Genomic DNA, 24,562 nt, shown 5'->3' with positions numbered 1-24,562 from the left:
CAAAAAGCTGATGAAGATATAGGTGAGTGAATGCAAAGTACTGACAGGAATTGGAATAACACTTTTAAAAATCCTTATAAATTACTTATAAAATCAATTTTCCATACTTACATACTCTAGTTACCTGTCTGTCATTTGTCAAAAAGGAAAAATAACCCTGTCCACTGACCTAAGTTTCTGGGAATATCTCTCAAAATATGCATTTGGAATGGCAACAACTTAAAGATTTATTCAAACAGCAGACTAAGAATTATTGTGCTGAAAATTTTTAAATTCTCAAGCATAAGTTTCAATTATTTAAGTAAGGAAAATCACAGCCTCCACAAGTTTTCAAGCTGCATACAGACCAAAATCATTAAATAAGCAATTCCTGATGTGTACGGTTGTTCCATTTTCCAGCTTTGACATTTATGCTTCTGAGACTGGGAATGCCATACATTCCTAGCCAACATGTGGCTGGAAAGGCAATATGTCCAGTTCATTTGGAGCTCTGTGGGTCTCCTGGAGCTTTCAGCTCTACACAGGTTTTCCAGAAGTAAGGAAAAAGGTCCCAGTATACACAGTTAAGTTTTGGAAAAGAACTAAGCTATCAAGAAGTTTCTAGCAAAGAGATATAATGGCATCTAGGAGGCCATTTACCAGTTTTGATGCTACTTAATATAGGGCATATCAAAGTTACATTAAAACATAGCAGGAGGAATGAGGAAGGAAAACTCCAGGTTCAGAGAATCCAGTGAACTTGCTTTTGAGCTAAATTTTTTCAGTTTCATAACTTTTACCAGGGGTCTGATCCCATTGCCACGCAGTACAGTACAATGTGAAACTGCTGGCTGACTTCATAAAAACAGAGGCAATCTTACAGGTTTGATTTAATATTGGTTAAAAGAATACAGCAGAATGATTTTCTAAATCTCTGGTTTTGAAAGTATGTAAATTTGCATTTATCCAGCTGCCATCTGCAATGTCCTTTTGCCACTGAATCCACAGAGCTGAGGCTCCTGGGAGGGCTGTCTCTGGTGCCTGACAGCCTTCCAAACCTCACAGCTATTCATGACAGGTGAGCAGACACTCCACAGAGCTGGAGAGAGGAGAGACTGCCCCAGATCTGTCTCAGAAGTGCTGACTGTTGGGTTTGTGGCACTTTGAGGATTGATGTCAAAATAACATCCTGTGAAGTGACAACTTTGTAACACAGAGGAGCAAAACAAAACCAAAAAAGTGTCTCTTAATGCTGTAAAATCAAGACTCAGTTTCAAATGTGGGGATGTTCATTTGTCTATAATCTATGTGTTTACTGTATGTTATACTTAAGTTGTTAAGTATAAAAGCAAAGGCAAAGAACTTCCTGGGTAAAATTTTACTGTATAGTCTAACAACAAGAAGGATAGAGCTGCAGGCCTGGAAGTTTGATTTGTTCTTTAAAGGATGGCTTTCCAATTCTAATAGAAAATCACAACCTATCTGTAGATATCAGATCATAATAATGATCATAATAATTCACATAGACAGAAATTGATATTTTTTCTAAAAACTCCTAAAATTTCCAAAGAAAAACTATGATTTTGTAGAAAATTATATAGTATTTTTTAGACAAGTAACATTCCTATAGAACATTTTTCTGTTGAACCTGTGTTTTTTAGTCTATACTGCATTTTTAGGCCTTTTCTGCAAAGGTCCAACTGCTGCTATGCACAAGAGAAACAAATATTTTATTCTATACCCATTCTTTAATATTACTAAATGGATCTATTGGGGAAATCTCTCTGTCCCATTTGAAAGTTATAAATCTGTGTCTTTGTAGTAAAAATTTCATTAGATTAATATCATTGCTTCTTACTGAGCTTTAACCACTGAAAAACTGATAGGTCCACAGAGCTTTCTTAAGGCCATTGATTGATCCAGGCAGGATTGGAAGTATAAAAATCCTTGCTTCTGCTACTGCACCCAGACCACTACACCACATATATTTATATGCCACAGAAAATTAAACCTGATTACTTTGTGAGATTTCTTGGTGTGTTACTTCCCTCACCCCGTTTGCATTGCCTTTTTGCTGCAAAGATATAGGTTTCAGATTTTAGAGTTAATACTCAAATTTTAATGACTCTGAAAACTAAAATCTTTTGAAGAATAATACTTCTAATATGCCAAATATTCAGATTACTGCCAGAGCAGTCAGCATTTCAGTATGGGTTGATGGTGTTTTCTTCTGGCAGTAAATAGCCCACATTATGACTTCACCTCTTAAATTTCCTCAAGAGGTTGGTTTTCACTAGAAGTGCAGTTTTTTCTGAGCTATATTCAACTTAACCATATCATAATTTAGGAATCTAATTTGTTCCATATTCTTTTAACTGCAGCTCTCAGCAATTGAATGGATGGCATTATTTTGTTTTCTTTGAAGCTTGAGAGCATAGAATTTGTTTGCTTAGGCTTTTATAGAATTTAAGAAATTAGAACCAAATCATTAATCCACTTCTATATAAATGCTTATGGATATGTGCATAAGTACATACCTATGTGCATATATATGTTTGTAAGTCCTTATGTATATGTGTATTTTTTCTTTAAATGTAACCCAATTACTAGTTTTATATTGTATTTGTATCATTATGCAGATGTTACCCCTAAGAAAAAGCCTTGCATGACAATAATTTTTGTGTAATATGACATAGGCATAGACAGCCTATTTCACCCTTCCCATAATAGTTTCATGGGCAGAAAACATGTCTCAGGTTTTCTGAGACAACCTTAGAAATGCCCAGAGCTCTGCAATCTCTCAGTACTTGTTGGAGCAGGACTGCTGAGTAACCACAAAGGATGTCCTGGTAGTTGTGGTGCAGCCTCAGAAGGAGAGCAGCTCAAATGCTCTCCACACTGTGCTTTGATCCAAGTGTAGCTAAGGAAGAATTCAGAGGATGGGTGGAGGTGGGAATGAAGGAAAGGGAAGCATCTCGGGAGAGGAAAAGAGGAACAGAGGACTGGTATTATAACTACAAAAATTTAAGAGAACTTAGAGAAGAGGGGATGTATAACAGCAGGAATGTAGGAGGGGCTGGGCAGGGACCTTGGGGTACTTTCATCTCGAGGAAGGCAAATAGTAAAAGTGCATGAAGTAGCTGCCGAGTTAGGCACGTGTCTCAGGGTGGGCAGCCAGCACCACTGGAGACCTCACTGATGCTGCTGCAGCAGAAGCTGAGGCACCCAAAGGAGAGAGGCAGTGAAAAAGCCCCATTTTATCACCCCTGCATTCCAGGCTGATGAGCTATGTGTCCTGCCCATGTGATGAGAGATCACTCCTCAATGAAATACATCCCTTTCTGGAGTAAGAATATTAAATTCAGATTGCACTGAGTGCTGCAGAAGGTGTTTCTGGCAAAGAAATGAGAATGCTACACCAGACTGAAGCTAATTCTATTAGAAGAAATAGAATTAAACAATGTCTCACAAATTAAACATGTCTCAAACTCACACAAAAAAGTTATGGGAACTTTATTTACATTAATCAATGGGGGTCTTTTCTATTTAAAGCAACATATAGCAGTTCAGGTCTGATTCTTTCTTTCAGGTCCAGGAGGATGTGATATTGTTTATCTTGTAAAAACAGCTGTTGCCTTAGTGCTTGTGTTCAGGAAATAGATAACTTTAATGATTCATGCCTCTTAGCACTTACACACAGGAGCTGTATTGAGCTCCCTGTAGCTGCTGCACTCCCTTGTGTGTTGGGCTGAAGTCCAATAGTGGATGCAAGAGCATGTGTGATAAATACTGAAGATTCTGTTAAGTCCAAAATTATTCTTCCTGCTGAGGGGATGAAGTTGGAAGGGAGAGAACTTTCCTTTGTTGCCACAAAATTGCAGAATCACTTTCGGCTGCAGCCCTAGAAATTCTCCTTCATAGGAGAGGTACAGTGGAGGATTGAATGAGGTCATGCTTTTATTTCCCTCACACCTACTTCATTCTGGTGTGCAAAGGACTGATAAGAACAGAGCTCTGTATCAGAAGTGTGTAATGGGGAAGGGAAGGGAAGAGTGGAATCATAAGGGAGAGGCGGGAGGAGAGTTCCAGACCCTCAGCACCTCCCTCCTGGAGGGAGCTCACAGGAGTTCACAGCCCTCAGCCTGCTGAGAAGAGATTTGCTTCCTGGTGCTCTTGCAGTGCCCTTACAGCAGTAAATTATTGGGGTGCAGTGGCTGAGAATTTGAGTAGCTCAGATGCAAACCCATCTCTTGGCTTCATTTTCCATGGCTTACGTTAATCTTCCAGTTACATTTTATGAATGAAAGCAGTTACCTCCCACTTGTTGCTCTACCCAGGACAGGAAATCAAATGTATTACTTTTCAAGATAGGATGGCAGAAGTCCAAACACATCTAACAGAGGAAGGAAACAGTCTTATCAGCCTTTCTGGCCCATTGATAAAACCATAGAAGGAAATCATTCAGCTTTAAATGAGGAAAAGGAAGTTTTAGATAAAATTTAGAAGTTGCCTTGGGAGTTTTCATATCACATCAATGAAAAAGTCACATCCAATTAACCTAGCATTCCAGTCTGTATGAAGGGCTTTATTTGTGTTATCAAAGCAGAACTATTTACAGATTGTGACAAGCCTGTCCACAGTGGACCAGTTGACATTTTTCTGGCCCGTCTTCTTGGTCAGATATCTTTTCTCTAAGAACTTCTTTATGGAAAAAACCCCTGCAGCAGCCATCCTGGCTTTTTTGTTCCATTCATGTAATAAAATCTGATTTTTAGTTACCATTGCACACAGAGTATTTTGACATCTTGGTCTTATTTTTAATTAAAAAATCTAATCATTTGTATTCAGACCAAATAATAAATAGCTACTTTGGGTCTTTGTACCTAAGATGGTATGTCTACTGACACTGTCTCATGCTATATAAAATTACAAGTTTGAGGTAACAGCAGCTCATGAATCTCTTCAGTGTGCCTGGAAAACAGACATTTCCAGTGCCTCATGGTTTTTCTAGCAAACTAATCTATCACACTGTGATTGTTGTAGTAGTGGAAAACAAACATAATCCCAATTCAATTAGTTTGGTTTAGCACTGTTGGGATTGTTGGAGTATGTCAAAGATATTGGGGGGAAAAGGGAGTCTGACACTGTTTCCTTAGGGCTATACTCTGATATAATTTGAGGTATAGTAAATTAATTTCAGACTAAAGCTTGAGATAAAGAACAAGATATACATTCAGTCAAAACCAAAACGTTGTAGTATTTCAATCGTATGGGTAGTTAGGATTTTGATAAACAGATTTTTTTTTAGATGCAAAGATCCTAGTTAATGCTGAATACCTGTATCTTCCTGCTAAATAATTTTAATTAAGGGTGTTAATGCTCCACAAAGGCAGGATTTTCAATATATGTGTTGTATTTTTTTAAATTCAATTCTTATGTTTGAACTTAGCTCAGAGACTTAAAAGTTTGAGCAAGTTTTTGTGGATGCAGTCTGTGCCTTTCTGATTGCTGAGACAAAGAAGCACATTGAGTATGCAGACAGTGGATTATATAAATTGTGAGTTTATGCATGCTTAAAATACACAACACTGCACTCAATTTAGTGTATCTTGGGAGTAAAATGTTTGTTTATTGCCTCTCTGTGAAATCCAGAAGCATATTCTTGCCAGACTCTTTCAAACTCGGTCATCTATCTAAAATTGCTTTGTTATTCCAGAAGATCTGGTATTTGACCTCATCGTTCTATTTTCAGTCTTAGAATAGGTGACAACTGCAGTTACCTTTATGGGCAGGAAGTTTGAAGCATAATTTCTTTTTAGGAATTTTCATGTTTTTCTCTGCAGAAATGATCAGATTGTCTACATGTGTCTAGTAGTAAGTACACGGGGTAGATAACTGTATGAGATTCCCTCCCTCCTGGAATTAATACTGTGATGGGCACCTGAAAAATGCCCTAGACAGCAGAAAATGTTCTGCTTTTCTACTTATGGATTTTCTGTTCTCATCAGGCAAAAATGGAATTCTGGCTGTTCTACCTACTTTTTTGTTTACTTATTTTAAAGCTTCTTGTTTTGTTATGGACCCGCTCTGTGGCTGTCAAGCCTGATTTATCAGAACCCTGTTCACTGTGACCTTTAAAGTACAGCATGTTACTGTAGTAAAGTCAGTTTTGCAGCAACAGAGAAATGAATCAGTTGACATGGCCATGGCCTTTTGCAGCTTGCAGGATTTATGGGGTCATGGGCTCTCTTTGTGCAGGTCTTTGTGCAGTTGGGCTGTAGGTCAGCAATGCCAGAGCCAAGCCAAACCTCAAAATGTCACCCTTCTATCCTGCTCCTGCCTCTTGTAACATGAAGGAGCAGAAGTAGAACTGCATCACTGAACATCCACCAAAACAAAAAGAAAACCCTGAGTTCTTACAGAATATAGAACAGTCGTTTTCCATCTGTCAAAATGTGCTAAGCCTTGTTGCTGGTCATTTTTCAGGCAAAAGAGGTAGAAACCAAAGTATTCAATCATCCCATGCAATCTCCAGTGGAGTCAAAACAAGCTCTACAGGAATGACAAATGCCACAGACCTCGGTCCAGTCAAGTGATTTCCTGCTCTAACAAGCTGCTACAAAGTATTTTTAACTTTTTTTTTTTGCAAATAGTCAGACTGCCTCCCACTTGTGGTTGTCTGTAATTTAGGGCAGGACTCTAAAATAGAAAGGAGACACATCTGGGTGGTCTCCAAACAAGCTCAAATACATCATAGCTGTAGTATAAAGGAGATATTTGCATTGTTTACAGGTGCAACATTGTGTCATATATATACATACATATATATGTGTGTGTGTGTGTCCCTAATTATTCAACTTAAATGCTGAACAAACTATGTAATTAAAGGATTTCTCACAATACTTTTTTTAAAAACCAAATTACTTCCTGAATTTCTGATTAAATGATTTATCCTAGACTGAAAAAAAGGGATGAACTATATAACATGGAATTCCTGCTCACATTGTTTATGTTCACATAAACATCTAGTTTATGCATCTAGTTGCATTCAAAATATGTTTCCATGTTTTCATAGTAGAGAGTGATAAACAAATGATAGAAAGAGCAAGACCTGTGTTTTAGTGCAATTGCCTGAAACCCTTAGAAACCAGTGGATTGGAAGCTACTAAAACACAGGTTCTCCATGTGTTTTTTCTTTAGATTCTGGATCATTCCTTACAATTAGATTAGTGATTTTTTCACTTGTTACTAATACTTATGTCAATCTGGAGTAATTTCACTGACAGTTACCCGGGGAGAGATTGGAACAGACCCCTTCTATGTACACTGAAAGCAATGTAGCATCTCTTTTTCTTTTGGAAATACTCAGCCTCTAAAATGCTGATCCAAAAGCACAGAAACCCCTGGTCTGAGTTTGTTCCATTCCTCTGTGCACATCCTGTTCCAGCTGGGATGTTTTTCAGGCTAAAGGTAATTCAGACAGGTATAGCACAAGTTTTAGTCTTCAATTAGGTCAAAATACAATTAAATCTGACAGTAAGAAATAGGTTAATTGCTTTAAACTCACTTTAACGAGATTTAGCCCCTGTATAAAAACACTTCTCTTATGGAAAAAATAACATTTTTTTCTAGGTGAAGGATTAGGGAAACTTTGTTTTTAGTATCACAGTAAAAAAATTTTACTTCTAATCTTTATAAAGAGATATTAAAATATTAAGCTATTAAATAGTCAACATAAACCCCAGGTCAAACCTAAAAAGGTATAATCTTTACAGCTAACAGAAGACTTCTTTCTAAGCCATTCTTAGAAGCAGCCTAGGTAATGTGTGGAAGAGACAATTTTTGCTCTCTTTCAAAATTGCAGTTTTGAAAAAACCATTTATTTAACATTTTACTTGAGCTCACACAGTCTCACTAACGCTCCAGTCATGAGTAGAACCAAGACCCTTGAGTCGCTTCTCTGCACCTCTTGTCCAGTTGGGAAATAAGAAGATGGAACATGGCAGAGAGTTCTTGCTCCCCAGGAGTGTGACTCAGCCACTCCACGTGTCACTGAACCAGAGGTTACTGCACAATAGTTTGTGCTTTGTGCAATATGATTTTCACCAGGACTTTGACTCTTGATAATCAAGTATACCAAATAACAGACCCTAAACTTGTTATATAGGCAATTTATTCTTTCACATAAATCCTCATGGTAATTAAACTGTAAAGAAATCCACCAAACTTATTAATAATCCTGATAATTTCCTGTTGGACTTCATCTTGCTATTAATTTTTCTTTTTTATAAAGCCTGGTTGACTTGTTGGTTTTATTTGAGGGGAACTTATGCAGACTGTATATGTTTCTAGCTGAAATAAAATGGAGAGGAGAAATGCAAACATTTAATATATCTTCTTGTGGACTTGCACATGAGAAGTTTTATAATAGGTGTTTCCCAATTTATTGCTTCCCTGCAATAATGACTGGAAGAGTTCTGCCAAAGCATTGATGGAACATATGTTATAAAGTATTTGCAGCTTTGAGAGCTAAAGGGAGGGATGTTCTGGCTGACGATGTATCTGTTTTACAGGAGAATGTGGATCTCTCTGAGAAAGCTAAATCTTTGTTTCCCATCCAAGACCATATCTAGGTACCAAAAAACCTTTGTAATAACATATGAGATTAAGACCATATAAAAAAAGGAAGAAGAATGAGAAAAGATTGATGGGGGAAAGAAAAGGGTAGTTTGGTTCCTCTGGCATGAAATGACATGTCTGGACTTTATCTAGCAAGCAGGTTTGACATTTATACTGTGTTTATCTCAGTGTGGCATCAGAGGTCTGGATTTCTGTCTGTGTGACTACAGGAAAATCACTTTGCCCCTCTATCCCTCCATTCCCACCATAACCTCTTGTATGTCTTCATTCAACATTTCAGTTCTGTGAGGTTGGAAACTGTTCATTTGTGCAGCCCCTGAAGCACAAATCTCAGATGCAGCCTCTGCATGTTGCTGCAATACCAACATTGCTGTTTCTGTTGTGACTCAAGAGAAACCATTTGATCTCTTTGCTCTTATTTCCTCAACTTTAAAATGGGACAATAACTCAAAATTAGGTTATGATTAACTGATTATTGCTAATGAAATACATTTAGTTTCTCAGAAAGCTTTTAAGGACAGCAAAATATCGAGGAAATGGCAAATATATGCCATTTGGTTGTCATTAGATCACATATGCTATATGATTGACTTAAAAAATGCACTTTTACTCAATCACATACAATAGTCCATCCCAGGGCAGAAGTTTGCTGAGTGTTGTTGCTGGGTTTTGCAGCTTTGTGCCAGAGAAGGAGAAAAAGGGAGGAAATGTGCATAAGTTTGCTTCAAGAATACCAGGAATTTTAGTGATTTCCTTTGTCAAGTCTGAAGGTCCATCTGTACCATTCAGGAGTAGATGCTGTGTAAACAACAGGACAGTAACCTTGAAAGACTAGTGAGCACTCAAAGAATTAAAACCAAACTAGTATGTGACTTTTCTCGAAGTACCCTGGACAAGCAGACCAGAAGCCTCTTCAAATTTCAATGAGGAAAAATGAAACAGCGTTTTGTATCAAAAGCTGACTCATTGTAGCAATATGAAGCATTGAGAGCTGAGCTGGCAGTCCAGTGGTAATAGCACCACAGATCCACAAGGAACCATCCAGTCTTTTGTCTCTCAAGAAACCAAGAATTAGGGAACCTTGTTCTATACGATGTAAGGAACACTGTAAGAGAATTTTAGTGCAGGAACATATATGGAGAGGCCAGTGTGAAAGGGTCAGAAAAGCCATTTTTTTTTCCAAGGAATCCAATAAGTAAAAAATGAGATGATAAATAAAAGCAGAACCTGCAAGCTTTTTTTTATGAAGGATAAAAATCCTTTTTTTCCGAAAGATTTTTCCTAGGGAATGGTATAAAGCTCTAACTGTGGATAGAAAGCTTTGTCAGAGGTGTTGGTGAATGGCCAAGTGGGAGTGTATAAATAAGAAAACAGCTAGTTTTTTTAGATTTTAGTAATTTTGAATTTTATATTTTTTACAAGATTTAAGGTCTGGCTGGATACTATTTTTGTTAGCTAAAATACTTAGTGATTCATAGGACTCTGTTGATTTCAGGTATGTATTATTAGAACCAATAGCTTTTCAGTGATAGAATGCTCCATAAAGGCTCTTTAGTCAGAAGCACTCCATATTTGTTTCCAATATTCATGGCAATGAGAACCTGTCATATCTTTATATTTGCATGTGTATGCATCTATGTGCATACAGGGAATTTAGAAATACAATAACCCTGGAGGGATGCTGGATATGTTGGGACCGAAGAAGAGAGAGAGAGACTGCTTGATAGCTGAAGAAACAGTTCATTTTACTCTGAGCAGAGATTCAGGAAAGGGAGTGCAACATAAGCAAGACATTTCATTTGTGGTTGAATCCACAGATGAGCTATTGTAGAAAGTATTCTCCAAAACATGCTTACATGGGAGATGGGGCACGTGGTCCTGATTAGATTTAGCACCAGCAGGGCAGTTTTATTACACAGAAATGTTACATTTTGAAAGCTGCAAACGTGTTTCAGTGTTAGAAGGCTGTTCCTTGAGTGTTCCCTGCCTTACTGGGAATTCACAGAGCTCTGCACCTTCTCAAAAAGTGCTCAGCACCTTTCAGCTCTGGCCAGTGTTAGAGTTGGAAAGATTCAAAGCTAAGAGACAATGTTTTCTTTTAATAGTCATGCTGGAAAACAAAGGAGAAAGCATGCCTCACATTCCACTGAAGTCAGTGGTTTCTGTCTCTTTTTGCACTTCAGATCACTTCCAGTCCCCTTTGGCAGGAGAGGAGGAGTCTGTGTTTGAGTCTGCCTTGTCTGTGTTCATGTGTGGGTTCATGCATGGGCACTGAGCTCCCACTTATCAAGCAGGGAACGATGCTCCCTTTGTGTTCCATTGCTGTTTCTACTGTGTCCACTCACTAAATATCTTCTTCACTATTACCTGATAGATTAGCAATAAGAAAACACAATATAAACACCAAATGTACAGCTTTTTTTTATTATTATTTAGTCTTCTCATGGCATGTCACTGATTTGACTGGCACTTTTTATCTAGATGATATGTAGAAGTTTAGTCTGTGGAATGTTTAGCCAGATTTACTCAGATACATTAGATCTGCAAAAACATGAGACAAAAATTTGAGTAATTAACTGTGAGCTTGGGAAACACAATGCCCAGAGGTTGTGCAGTATTGTTATTCTCAGACTATCTCCTCATAATTGATGTAACAACCACTCTGAAGAATGTTGAAGAAGAATGAAGAATCTTTGGAATTCTTTTGCTGCTATAAACAGGTTTACACAGCAAATTGAAATTATTTTAGAATCAGTTTAACCAAATTAAAAAGGTTAAGAAAATGTTAGTATATGCTGGATTTAACACTTACAACATTTCAACCTTTATTTGTCTGTTTTCTGCTTTTTATTTCCTCTCTCTTTTCTAGACTATAAATCAATGGAAGTCTATATTTCTAGGTCTAGACTTTGTTTCAATGATTATTTTTCCAAACCAGGGAGAATAGGAAGAATGAAAAACACAGAACACTCTCCACTAAGCATATAATTATTTCTCCAGTGTCAGCAATACCTGACTGGATTCATGGTGATGAAAGGAAGAATCCCTAACTAATTTCACTTTTTGATATAATTCCTCTTTTAGAGTTCCCTTTACCCTTCAACTATTGCTCAGGAGGGCATTCTGCAGGATAGACAGTACCAAATCAGCATTTCATAGAAAACATTTTAGTTGTTTTCCAACTGTTTCATTTTACATATGGATTTAATTTGTTTATCTAACAACAGTTGGGGTAACATGAACACATATTTAGCAAATCTGCAAGATTGTATTATAAAACCCCACAACTATGGTGCTTGCTGGAAGGAAGTGCCCGGAGCCCTCCCAACAGGAATTGCCAACATTATAGTTCAAGTCTTCACTGGGATGTAAGTGAACTTATAATTCCCTGTGCCTGTTTTAAGATTCTGTACTGTTCCTGATATGGATATGTATGGTCTTGAAAGTCAGATGGACTTGTAAAGCAAGTGATGCTAAGGTTTTTCACAGCAGGAGGCAGGTGGATGGATACAGGAGACATACTCTGGCAGCACGGAAATGGAATTGAGGAAGCCTCATGCCTTTTACTTCACAGACCCTTTGCAGTCTCCTGACCCTACTGTCTCAATTTTAATTGCCTTAGAATTTCTAGTTCAGAGTTTGTTTACAGCACTGGCTTCTTTTTCTTGATAGTTGTTCAAGGTCGTGAAGATCTGCCTAAAAATAAAAATCAGAACAGGTCCCTTGTGCATATTTCTGTCTCCTTTCTCAAATGAGACCAACCAGAGAGCAACTGACACCGATCCTGGCAGTCGGGGTTGGATCCAGAGCACTGCTGAATACACCAGTGAGTGCTGCTCTCGGTGCTCAGTGGTTCTGTGATTCCTCCTGGCAAAGGACCAGCACTGTAACCCGAGTGAAGCTGCAAGGAACTGATGTGCTCTCTGCAGAACTCTCTGTGGGAGCAGAAGTCAAAGTTTGTACTCGATGTGCACAGAAACCTTTACAGATCAGTGACAAAATTCCCTTGGTTCTCAGCAGTCTTCAGTGTCTGGGACATCTAGTGTAAATAACAACAAAATTCCCTTTCTCTATTAATCTATCAGGCTATTGCTTACTCCAGAGCCCATTTTAAATTATTGTCATCATTATGAATTTAAGTGTATTTTGGTTTTTTTCGGCAGTTGACTGTGCTAAGGTGTTCCATCACTGTCATTTTACCTTCTTGTCTTTCTGCTTGAAATTGAAAGAGAACTTGTAAGTATTTATTGTTGTTCTGTACCTATGTGCCACATCATCTTATTTCAAATATCTGTGAATATAAAAATAATTCACTTTTCCAATATTTTCCTATACCTTTGCTTTAGTTGTATTTATGAGACACTCAGAGGAACTGTGTTCGAAGATCCTTTATTGCAATGTGATTTCCAAACTTCAGTAATACTAATTTACTTTTGTTTTCATGGCTAGAATGTTAGACCGAGACCTAATATACTAAAAAGCTGTAGCTCTGTGTGGGATGTGCATAGCCTCTTTTAGGTTGCTTAAGAAAACATTTTGATATTCCAGAACATTCCCTTATCATGTCCTTGAAAATATCTAACATTTTCTGCAATCCACTGAATTCCAAAAATATTCTACAATTTTGTCAGATCTTAAATACATTAAAATTCTTATTCCCTCTCCTGTTGCTCTATCCCTAGGATGGTTTGAATAACAAGCAGGAATCTTCACTAAAAACACAAGAATCACCTCTTCTTCCAGAGGAATCTGATTTTTTGCAGGTTCTCAACATGATTTCATCAATTCCAGCTGGACTCCATGAGGTTGCTGATTCTTTTGCTCTCCCATTTATAGAGTGCTGTGTTTGGAATGAAATTATTTATCTTACTGTTAATTACTGTTACTGATTTTGCAGTTGGTGTGGGGAAGCCTGAGGACTTGGTTCAGCTGGTGGCTGCCAGTGCTAAAAGGAGTTTGTAAGAACAACTTTATCTATAAAGTTTTGTCTCAGTGCTTTAGGCTTTTAAGGACCAGTGTCCCGAGCCCAGTCTGGTCCTCATCTAAGGTGAATAAAAGTGCTCTGAGTTTTGGCAGTTCTGGGAGAAGAAATTCGGACACCTGCAGTGCAGGGCTGGAGTGATCAGTGCCCTGACCGGGCACGCCCCGAGAGCTCAGAGCCACAGTGCCATGCACGGCTGTGTGGCTGCGCTCGGGAGCGCTCACAAATACGTCTCCAGCTTTTCGTTCCTTACTCTCGGAAAGCAAAGTCTGGTGGAAAGTAAACAGATTACGCCAAACGCTGTCCTTTAGACTTTGCTCCGGCCGTGCCCCGCCGCTTGCCCAGCCACGGGCCGAGCCCTCACACGCTGTGGGGAGCGGCGCGACGGCGACACGCGTCGGTGAGGAGCGGAACGGGCCCGCAGGGAAACCCCGCCATTGGATCGCGGGATGGTTCGGGTCGGGAGCGGCCTTAAAGCCCATCTCGTCCCAACCCCTGCCATGGGCAGGGACACCTGCCACTAGACCACGTTGCTGAAGCCCCAGACAGCCTGGCCTTGAGCACTTCCAGGGGTGGGGCAGCCACACCTGTGCCAGGGCCTCACCACCCTCACAGTTCCAAATTTCTGATCTAAACATACCCTCTTTTAGTTTAAAACCATTAAAACCCCTTGTCCAACCACAACAGGCCCTGATAAAAAGTCTATCCCCATCTTTCTTTAAGTACTGGAAGGCCAAAATAAGGTCTCCCCAGAGCCTTTGTCTCTCCAGGCTGAACAACCTCAACTTTCTCACTTCTCATAGAAAATTGTCTTTTTCTTTCCATGACTCTGTCTTTTTTATATTCAATGAATTTAAAGATCAGCATCAGTAAGTTCAGTAAAAGGCTTATCCTTCTTTACTTGAATGATGGAGACATGTTATCTACCGTTTATTTTTGACTGTGTTTCTTTATGCCATGGATTGCCCTTTAAAAATCCTTGATGGTTAATCAAATCCCATTTTTTGAGGAATAACATTTTGGGTGACTTACTATGATAAGTCCACATTGTTGATCCAAAAAGGATAATTTAAAAAAATGTCTATATGGTATTCATTATTCTTCAGTTCAGTCCAAAAAAGGAAGAAAATCTGTTATGAGGCATCAGCAAGCCCTGGTGGAAAGCAGGTCATTTTCAGGGACCTGCTTGTGTAGAGTTTCATAAAATGCACAATTCTAAAAGTTCTCTCAGTGGGAAGGTTTTTTGAAGAGAGTTTTCTTGTCTGTTGATTTGCTGTATGTTGTGAGCAGTTTAAGATAACATGCTGAGTATTTTCATTCATGCCATATTCTTCTGTGCCACAAACAGTACTTACAAAGAAGAAATTAGGTGGATAATTGTTTGGCAGGTTCTGTCTCTGCTAACTAGATTTCCCATCCATTATGTGCTTTACTGGCTCTATTATTATCCACTGGAATATACTTTCAAACCAATTTTTTCAGGATGCAATTTGATCTACTTTTTTCATTACCTTCACTCCGGGTGCTTATCTCCTACAGTTCATAAAGCATCTATTTAGATGAGTACACTTCTGTTCTCTCAGTTCTTCAGAGATATTATATGACTGTCTTCAATTTCCACATTTTCTTGTTACTCATATTTGTGTGGTGATTTAATCAACTCTCAGCTTCAAAGCTTGCCTGTGTTAGGAAGTGTTTCAGGTCTACCTCTCCATTTCTAAGTGCTTGCCTATCACATAATGTTGCTTCATTTCCTGTTGAATATCTTCTTCACCACAGTCCTCCTGGTTTGCTCAACCCTGTAATAATGTGCTGCTTCATTCATTGAGTATTCAAATTCCACTTCTTCATGCAAAACATTCCCTAATAACATGTCTAATAAACATACTTGTTCTTTCCCCACAGCTATGACTGTAAGGTCACTCCCCAGCCCTGACTGTTGTAACATCTTCCATAATTTCCATGATCTGGAATTTCCCTCTCCCTTCTCCCCCAAAGTTTATATAAAATGAATTTGTTAGTCTCATGTTCTTAGCCCGGCAATTTGACCAGATCCTTCCATCATCTCTGCCACATGATTTGATCTATCAAACATTACTTTCCACTTTCCCTTACTTAAGCATCCTTAGCTCACAGTGAACTGCCTTGAACTTGACCTTTTTGGAGATGCTACAGGCCCTGTAACTCTGACTAGAGTTGCACAGAGTTGCACTGAAACCCTGCACACTATATAGGAAAAAATGCTCCAGACATAGAGACAGGATCAAAATGTGACATTTTCCAGTATTTCAAACCCCAGAGAGAATGCCTGATGACAAATTTAACAAGCAATTGTTTGTGTCAGACAGTATGACAACTATTGAGCAAACAGCTGTTGCTCCAGATGGAATATGTATGACAGCTGGTGGGTCCAGGTGCATTGCTCTGGAATAAACCAACAGAGCATTGGCACATTGGTTTATTCCTGGCTGCCTTCATGGCATTTAAGCCAGTTTCTTGGATGCTCTGCTCTCAATCCCTAAGAAACGATTTCTTGCACAGTGGTGTATTAATGTGTTGAAATGTAAATAAAAGGGAGATGATTTATAATGAATCTTGATAAGAATTTAGAGACACAGCCTAATATAATTCTATGAGCATATTCACCTTGATTTTTAAAATCACAATTACAGGAGATGCCCACTTTTCCTGTACTTTGTCTTTTAGATATACTGACATTGTGCAGAAGCAGAGAGAATATTTTACCTGTAGATAGCTTATTTGTATCTTCATTTTCCCATTGGGACACTGTGCCAGGTGCAACAATGGCTGAACCTTTATAGAGGAAATTGCCTCCTTTCTGGAAACTGAACCTGGATTGATAGTAAATGCCAGCCAGGTCCCTGACTAAGATTTGACTGGGTTTAAAAGTGTGCCCTGAATCCTGCTATTATCTGATCTATTTTAGTGCCCCAAAAGGAAAGAATATCTCTCAGTGTCCTTACAAAATAATCTTGAAATAAAAATCCAAAGGTCATCTAGGAAATCTCTTGTTTCTGACTCCATTGATATGGTCTTTCTCTTTCTGAAGAGAATATTCATATCTAGAGAATAGCAACATGGATAATGATTTTTTAAAGATGATAATCCCTTTTCTCACTTTGATGTAATGTTTTAGGGCTTGTTTTTTTTTCTGACTGTTTACCTTTCTTATCTGTTTGGTGATAAAATCGTAAAGGTTCTTGTAAATCACTCACAGCTTGTGTTCCCCCCCTACTTACTACTATGTTTTTCAAATATATTTCTTTTTGCAGACTAGTGCAATCATGGGAGTTAATAATCAGATTTAGTGTTCTTTGGTGAATCAGTATTTACACTGCAGCAATGCAGAGTTTGTTATTAATAACTGCAGTGGGAATGGGAGTTCATCCTACTGAGTATTTGGTAAATGCAGTACAAATGTTGCAAGATTCCTGTGTGATTCATTCCAAAGGCTGTAACTTCTCAAAGAAAAATAGATTAGGCTGTTACAGAAGAGGTTAGACAATGACCTAGCTTTGGGTTTTCATAAATATATAGAACCTATAAAAGAGTAAAGGTGAAAAAGGAAGCTTGTGCCTGGACTTGCTCTTCAGCCTTTCTTCTCATTGCTGTTTTAGCAGATATTCCTTAAAATTATTGGAGGAATGGGCACATTCACAATCAGATCTTACATTTTTCTTTTGGTCTAATTCAGGTCTTAGAATACTTGGGAAAAAGAATAGTAGACGGTGCCCTCCCTGCAAGTCTTCACTGGCAAAGATGGCAGACTTACTGTTTTGTCACCAGGGGCAACCTTTTGGGACATCTGAGTTCCAGGATCTCCAGGGCTGTTCCATGTCTACACTGCCTTCAAAGGAAGCACAGAGAGGGGGTTGCCTTCACAGCACCCTCAAAACAATTGAGAATCAGCTGATTTTGCACAGCTCTTCCTTCCCTGACAGCCCTTCCTGTTAAAAGGTTTGTGAATGAGAAACTTTTCTTACTGTAGGTACAAAATCACACACCCTCTGATGCTAAAAATTTATCATCTGGGTTCTGAGATGGGTCTCCTCTTGTTTTCATCTCATATGTATGTACAAGGTTAGAAGGAATAGGGGGATAAAAATGGCTCATGAAAAACAAACAGAAAAATTCCAAATATTGAGGTCTATTCCAACTGCTGTCTCAGAGGAAATCTAATGCACAGTTCCAGCTGATGAAGGACCAACAGGGAAACTCACATCTCTTTTGTGAGTTCTCCCAAAATTACAGTAATTATTTTTATTTAAGGAAAATAATTCAATAAAAGCAATGACATGTTGAAATTGTAACAGCAGGAATACCCTGCCTAAAATAATAGAGCTGTTTTGAGTTGCAATGCATTGTATACCTAAACTGCTTGATATTTTAACTTTGTCTATATTTGTTTGTAATTTGAAATTGTTCTGATACCTATTGATTAGTTTCCTCTGAAACACATGCCTCTGTTACAATATATTGATTTTTGCATCACCTTTTAGCCAAGTAGGTTAATTGAATGGTGTTTGGGGAAATTATTTCAGATGCAGTCTCTGTCTAATATTTGCCTTCAAAGAGCTGATAGAATTGTTTGACATTTAGCCAAGATATTTGCTAAAACTGGAGCTTGAGCACTGGGACTTTGGAACTGAGGTACTGGTTAAAGGTACATTTTGAAGAAGCTTTGTTTATTCCCTATTCAGACTCAACAAACAAAGCAAAGGCCAGATCTTGTTTCCATTAAAGTTAGTGGGAGTTTTGCCATTTTTAAAGAGTTGACTACTGGATTACTGATATTTTAGGGAATATTTGGTACCACTGTAGTAATTCAGAGAGCAGGGAAAGTTGAAAAGAGAGGTACACTGCTGTCCCTGCTGCAGAGCTGCTGTGCCAGATCAGCTGAGTACAGAACCACAGGTCAGATGATCAGACAGTGCTCAATATTTTGCAGTATTCAGAAATAAAAGTAAAACATCTGAAAGCATGTACTCAATAATCGTACAGGATTTTCCTAATTCTTCCATTTATAAAGAAAAACAAGTGACAAAACTCTTTATTTCCAGCTGGAAGTAAATGGTTCTTTACTGGAAAATGATTTCTTAAATGGTCACAGGTACGTTTGGCCCGGAGAAATATTACTTAGCATTTGATTGTTGTTAAGTCATCCCACTAACCAGTTAATTGTTGTGGGCAACCTACCAGTGCCCAGCACTGAGGTCTAAGCCAAGTGTAAACTGAGCTCAGAATATGCTACAAGCTGACCTGAGCTAACAATTTCAGAGAGCACATAAACCATAATTCCAGCCCTTCAGGCCTTCTCATGAGTGAACTCTGCACAGTGGTTCTATTAAATCTATAATGTGCAGTGGTTAGTGCTCCATCTATAGCTGATCCAAAAATATTCATTAAATTGACTTCAAACTAAATTTTACTATTCTCAAAAGTGTTTCTTTTTTGAAGGGGAAAAGATATTGGAGGAAAACCCCACAAATATGTTTATCTGGCCATATGTTTAGCTTGTGTATGGCTAGATTTTCACAAATCTGAGCTGAATTACTGCTTCATTACCTAATGAAATGAAGAGGATTTTAAAATTTCTTTAACTAGCAACTGTGGTGACACTTTGAACTGACCTGTTCTGAAAACTTATCCCCACTTGGGACTGCTTTGACATGGAGTAAAATGGAACAGTTATTTGTACTTGATCTCATCGTATCCCAGTGGATACAGTTACCACTTCAATATATAGCAAGTCCTGTTTTTCTTTAAAAAACAATAGAGGTATTTATCAGGATAAGAGTCATTACATTCCTGCAGTTCTGGTATGATAGAAATTTGAGGTGGAGTGGTGCATAGTCCAGAGTCCCCATGGGACTGTAACAAGCACAGGTTCTGCCTGGGTCTACCCAGAGAAATATGCCTTTTGTGTTGGGAACTGTCCAAACAAGGCTTTCTTAAGCCCAGTGTAGTTTAGTAAATCCCAATTCCAGCTTTAGCATTATTTTTGTACCCAGCCTGTAGGTCAAAGTGCCAATGTGCTGAGCACCTGAGACTTAACTCCCAGTTCCCACTAAAATCATCAGATGAAGTCGTCGAGTTCCCACTCAGCCCTTGCTCAGGCAAAACCCTCGAACACTGAGTCATGATCCAGTTTCATAGGCACCTCATTAATCAGAATCTGTCTGGATTTGGCCAGTGCCAGTTGCTTCCCTCATTTTAGGAGACAGTTCCTTAAACTTCTCTCCATCTGGGCAGCATCACTGCACTCTTTGGTAACAGCAGTTGAGAGTATTGTCTTTCACAAGAACCATTCACGATTCATAAAGGTTCGTGGTCACAGAGGACAGTCCACATGACCCATATGACTGCATGAGAGCCTTCACAGATGCTGCTTTAGCAGCTTGAGAGCTGAAGGGTTGTGTGAATCGCTTCCTTGAGGGAATTCTTCTGGCAAATGTCACCATATCTGCTAAATCTCTGAGCTCTCAGTGGGACATTGGGAACAGTGATGCTGTTGGCACCATGTGATCCATGAAGACTGATAAGCCTCATAATGAGATAGTGAACCTACCAGTTTGACTTTATTCACTGATATAGCCCATGGATCATTTCTTTGGTCTCTATTCAGTAGAATGGCTATGGGAATTTGGAATATTTGCCTTCTGCTGCCTCCTGGACTTGCCCTTCAGTGTTGTGTACAGCACTGCAGTGAGATTTTGGAGCTGCAGAATTCAAGTGTGTTATGGTTCCAGTAATGTTACTTATATTCTCAATCAATAAATTAAAAAGCATTGTAGTTTGTTGGGTTCTTTTAATAGAGGATGTTCAACTGGAAATCTGTCAGTGTTAATTATGTAACCTTAGAGGGGAATAAATTATAAACCCCTGAAAATTACAAACTCATTAATCCAGGTCCAGCAAGACTGTATTTGCAAAACTAAGGGCTATTCATTTTATCAAGGGAGATCAGGACCCATAGATCTTATTTTAGTCTGTAACTGAAGTCATTACAGAAATATCAGAGTTGTCTGTGACACAGAAGAAGGTTCATTGGAAAGGCAGCCTGGCAATGTGCAGTCTGTCTTCATTTTTGCATAGGTACTAATGTAAGCGTGCATAATTGTCATGTGAGGGTTCTGTGGGAAAACGTGAACTCTTTCCATCCTGTTGGAGATTGAATTCCATTTTCATTCCGTGGTCGTGGTTTGCCCAGTATCAAATAATTCACAATAAAAATCCGTAATTTTGTCAGCAATTCTGAAATCATCCAGCACTTTGTTATCCATTTTAATTGATTTCAATCAATCAACTGATGAAAACAACATCTGTCCTAACCCAGATGGCTGAATGCATTTCTGAAATCCTGGTACATCGTTACTTATCATTAGTTATGATATTTCAAGTGCATTTGGCTGAAGTTCTAAATCAGTCACTTCTAAGAATTGCTTCCTATCTCCATGCAAATGGAGAAATACATCATCTTGTTTAATTGTGATTAAAACTTTAATTCTTTTTTTTTTTTTTTAGTATCATCTGTCTGGGGGGATTTCCAGCAGCTAATGACTTTGAAGGTTGGCATTACTGATCATGGAATCGAATCCCCGCTGGCGGCCGGAGCGGGTTTGCGGGCGGAACGCTCGCGGGGGCCCCGCGGCGCGGCGGAACCGTCCCGTGTGCACTTCCGGCGCCCTCCCGCCTCGCCGCTCCATGGCCGCGTCCGTGGTGAGTCCGGGCCGGGCCGAGCCCGCCGGGAACCGCCGGGAACCGCCGGGAACCGCCGGGATCCGCCGCGCGGGGTGGGGGGAGCGCCGCTGTCCGCCCCGGGAGGGGGCTGCGGCTCGAAGGGCGGGCGTGGGAGCTCGGGGAGGCCGCGGGACGTGTCCCGGCCCCGTGCGGGGCGGCGGCGCCTCAGCGCGGGGGGCGGGCAGGGGCCACCCCGCCCTGCCCAGGGTCCCCAGAGCGGCGTGGGGTCCTCCACAGCCGCCTGAGGGCAGGGAGGGGCTCGGGGAGACGTCGGCGGGGCCCGGCTAGGTTGGGAAACTGCTTGGAGTTGTCGCCAGAGTCTTCGAGAGGGTTGTTTTGGGTTGGTTGGTTTTTTTCCAGTTATGGCTTTCCTCTTAACTGCTGGGAAGGAAGGTTGCTGAGTGAGGTGGTTGGTCATTGGAACAGGAGCCCGAGGAAACTGTGACATCGCCACCCTCGGAGGTGTCCGAAGGCGGCACGGGACAGTCAGACACTGGGCAGTCAGATACAGCCTGGGAAGGGAATCAACCCTTGGAGTCAGCTCTGCTTTGGGAAGGGTTTAGGACCAGATTAGGCCTCCAGAATTTTATTCCAGCCTAAACTATTCTCAGAATTTAAAAATGAGTGCTGGGCTACGGCTGTAAAAACTTGTCTGGGGCATCAAAGCCATCAGAGCTCATTTCCTACTTGACTCCTGTTCCAGGTACCCCAACAGCTCGTTGCAGTCTCCTGGTGTTTCTACAGTGCCCTCCCTCACACCCATTCCATCTATTTGGAGCTAAATGGGAATGGTTAGTGCCGACTGGGGAGAGTTAGTGCAGTGTCATCCTGGCTGAGGGGACACAGCACCTGCTCCGACACCACAGGCAGAGCTGCAGTCCTTGTTCTCAGGGCCAGCTCTGACACTCCTTGTCTCCAGTGCCAGGGAGTTTCTCTGGGCATTTTCTGGGATACAGCATCTCTGACACTACTTTGTCACATGTGTTTGGAATTAGCCTGTGGGTTGGGGAATTGCTGGGGAAGGTGAAGAGCAGGCTCATGTCCCTACAGAGGGAGAGAAAAAATAGAGCATAGTAACCTGAGAGTGTTTGACTTTGCTGACTAAACAGGGATTATTTGCTAGCCTGGTGGTTATTTTGCAGTGTAGAGCTTTCTCTGAGTAGAGAAGTGTTTGCCGTGGTGATACTGGAGGAATTCAGTAGTTCTGGTGTCTATTCAGTAAAGGTTTCCAGGAAAATGTAAGTAGTTCAGTTGTGCAGCACTGATTGAGTTGCAGGTAGTGAGAGCACAGTGCTGAAGTAGAATAATGATAAATAATAGCATCTAAAACAAGTTATCATAACAGAACCAAGTGCACTTATCATAACAGAACCTGTCCAGTATGGACAGGAAATTCAGAATCTGTTTTCCAGAGTGTCCCAGTTCAGGGTCTGTAAGAGATCAAGGGCCAAGCAGCTGAAAAACTGAGCAGAAAACCCAGTGAGATCACAGTGCAGGGATGGGACAGCACAGGCTGTGGCCTGGGGATGAATAAAAGTAGAGAAATGTAACGGAAGTGATGAGGTGTGAGAAATGTTTGGTTTTTACCTGTGGATACAGCACTGAGTGGTACTGGAACAGATACATCCAGCATGTTGGTGTTCTCTCTCATTATATTTTGTATTTGTATATAAAGGTGTTTTAAAAAATGAGACTAGGCTGGCAGTGTGATGGGGTTCATGCTAATTCTCAGAAATATATTGAATAAATCTTGTTCCTTAACTTTATTCCAGAACAGCCATCACAGCAACAACTATTTTCCCCGAATACTTTCGTGTCCACAGTACCTGTAGCCAGCTGTAGCCCGTTTTCCAATGTAAATATTTGTAATTTAAATACAAGAAATATATCAGCATTCAAAATTAATTCTAAAACTGTCACCTGGCTAAAAGCTGGCACTTGCTGCAAGTAGAAAAGGAGTTTAGAATAAATTTCAACATTATTTGATACCATCTTCGGTGAGGATGGAAAAGACCAATCAAAGCAACTTGCAGTAGAAATTGCATAAATGATTGGGTTGTGTAACTTTAATAATTTGATCTGATTTCTTCCCTCCAGGATTTCAAAACCTATGTGGATCAAGCTTGTAGAGCTGCAGATGAGTTTGTCAATATTTATTATGAGACAATGGATAAGAGGAGAAGGGTATGTAGATTTTTGACAATAGTTTAAATTGTCTTGTGCACTTTTTATTACTTTTCTAACTGGCATTACACAGGAAGCACCTGCCCGTGGGTTACCATGTGTTGTGTTGGCCAGGCTGAGTCCTCTGTGCCTCAGGCTGCCCTGCAGAGGGTTTTATGTTCCTGTGCAGCCCTGCTGTAAAAAGGGAAGTGCCTTTCACTTCTTCATGGCCCGAGTTCAGTTTGTGTGCACCTGTGTCTTACAGGAGCAGGGTTTGATCAGTGCAGGGGGGCAGGTTTTGTATGTTGTCCACTGTATGTTTACATATTTTTCCTAAATGTGTATTTTCATAATCATTCAGGCTTTAACCAGACTATATTTGGACAAAGCCACGTTAGTTTGGAATGGGAATGCAGTGTCTGGGCAAGAAGAACTAAATAAATTTTTTGAAATGTTGCCATCAAGTGAGTTCCAGGTTAATGTGTTGGACTGCCAGCCTGTTCACGGTAAGGTTGTGTTATAATTTATCTATTTTTCAGGGCTTTTTAACTATTAAAAGTGAAATGAAATTATAATAGGGCTTAATATTTCCTTTGGAATAAGCTTAGAGAAAATACCAAGGGTTGAAATGTCAAGTTGTGCATAAATAAAGCACAAATCAAAAGATGCAGCAGCTCTACACTTTTTCTCATGTCTGGGAAAATATTTTAAGGACTTTTTTGTTAAGAGATCATATTCAGAAATGATGTATTTTTGTGTATGGAAAAGGTCTTGACTTATCAGGTTATGTTGTCCTTGAGAGACCTCTATGGTGGCCTCTGGTCCTGATCTGCAGTATAACGTGGAACAAATCTTTATTAACCTATGTGTACTTTGATTTCTTTACATCTAGAATAGATGTTAAGTTCTTTAGATTTCTGATTAACAACTGCTAAAGAAAGGCTTACATAACTGAGAAGTTAATAAATTGCTTCTAATGGACATTTTGGGAATATAAGTAAGGAAAAAGCCTGTGGTCAAGCACACTTGCTTTGCTCT

General features: G+C 39.6%; 1 protein-coding gene across 3 annotated transcripts in view; it reads left to right on the top strand.

Moving 5' to 3' along the window:
• NXT2 (nuclear transport factor 2 like export factor 2) overlaps positions 1–24,562 on the top strand; it is a 60,181-nt gene that overhangs the window by 28,338 nt on the left and 7,281 nt on the right. For 2 of the 3 annotated variants that reach the window (XM_051787638.1, XM_051787654.1), the window contains 3 exons: positions 21,146–21,340; positions 23,459–23,545; positions 23,886–24,030. In XM_051787638.1, the coding sequence (XP_051643598.1) occupies positions 21,206–21,340; positions 23,459–23,545; positions 23,886–24,030 (367 nt within the window). In that variant the 5' untranslated portion in view covers positions 21,146–21,205. Of the gene's footprint in view, positions 1–17,368; positions 17,579–21,145; positions 21,341–23,458; positions 23,546–23,885; positions 24,031–24,562 lie in introns of those variants that run through there. The other variant, XM_051787646.1, reaches the window with a different exon arrangement.

This window comes from Manacus candei, unplaced genomic scaffold (assembly GCF_025592945.1).
Source record: "Manacus candei isolate 608988 ecotype Guabito, Panama unplaced genomic scaffold, ASM2559294v1 h1tg000003l, whole genome shotgun sequence".
Taxonomy (NCBI): Eukaryota; Metazoa; Chordata; class Aves; order Passeriformes; family Pipridae; genus Manacus; species Manacus candei.
This window is presented reverse-complemented; position numbering and strand designations above follow the sequence as displayed.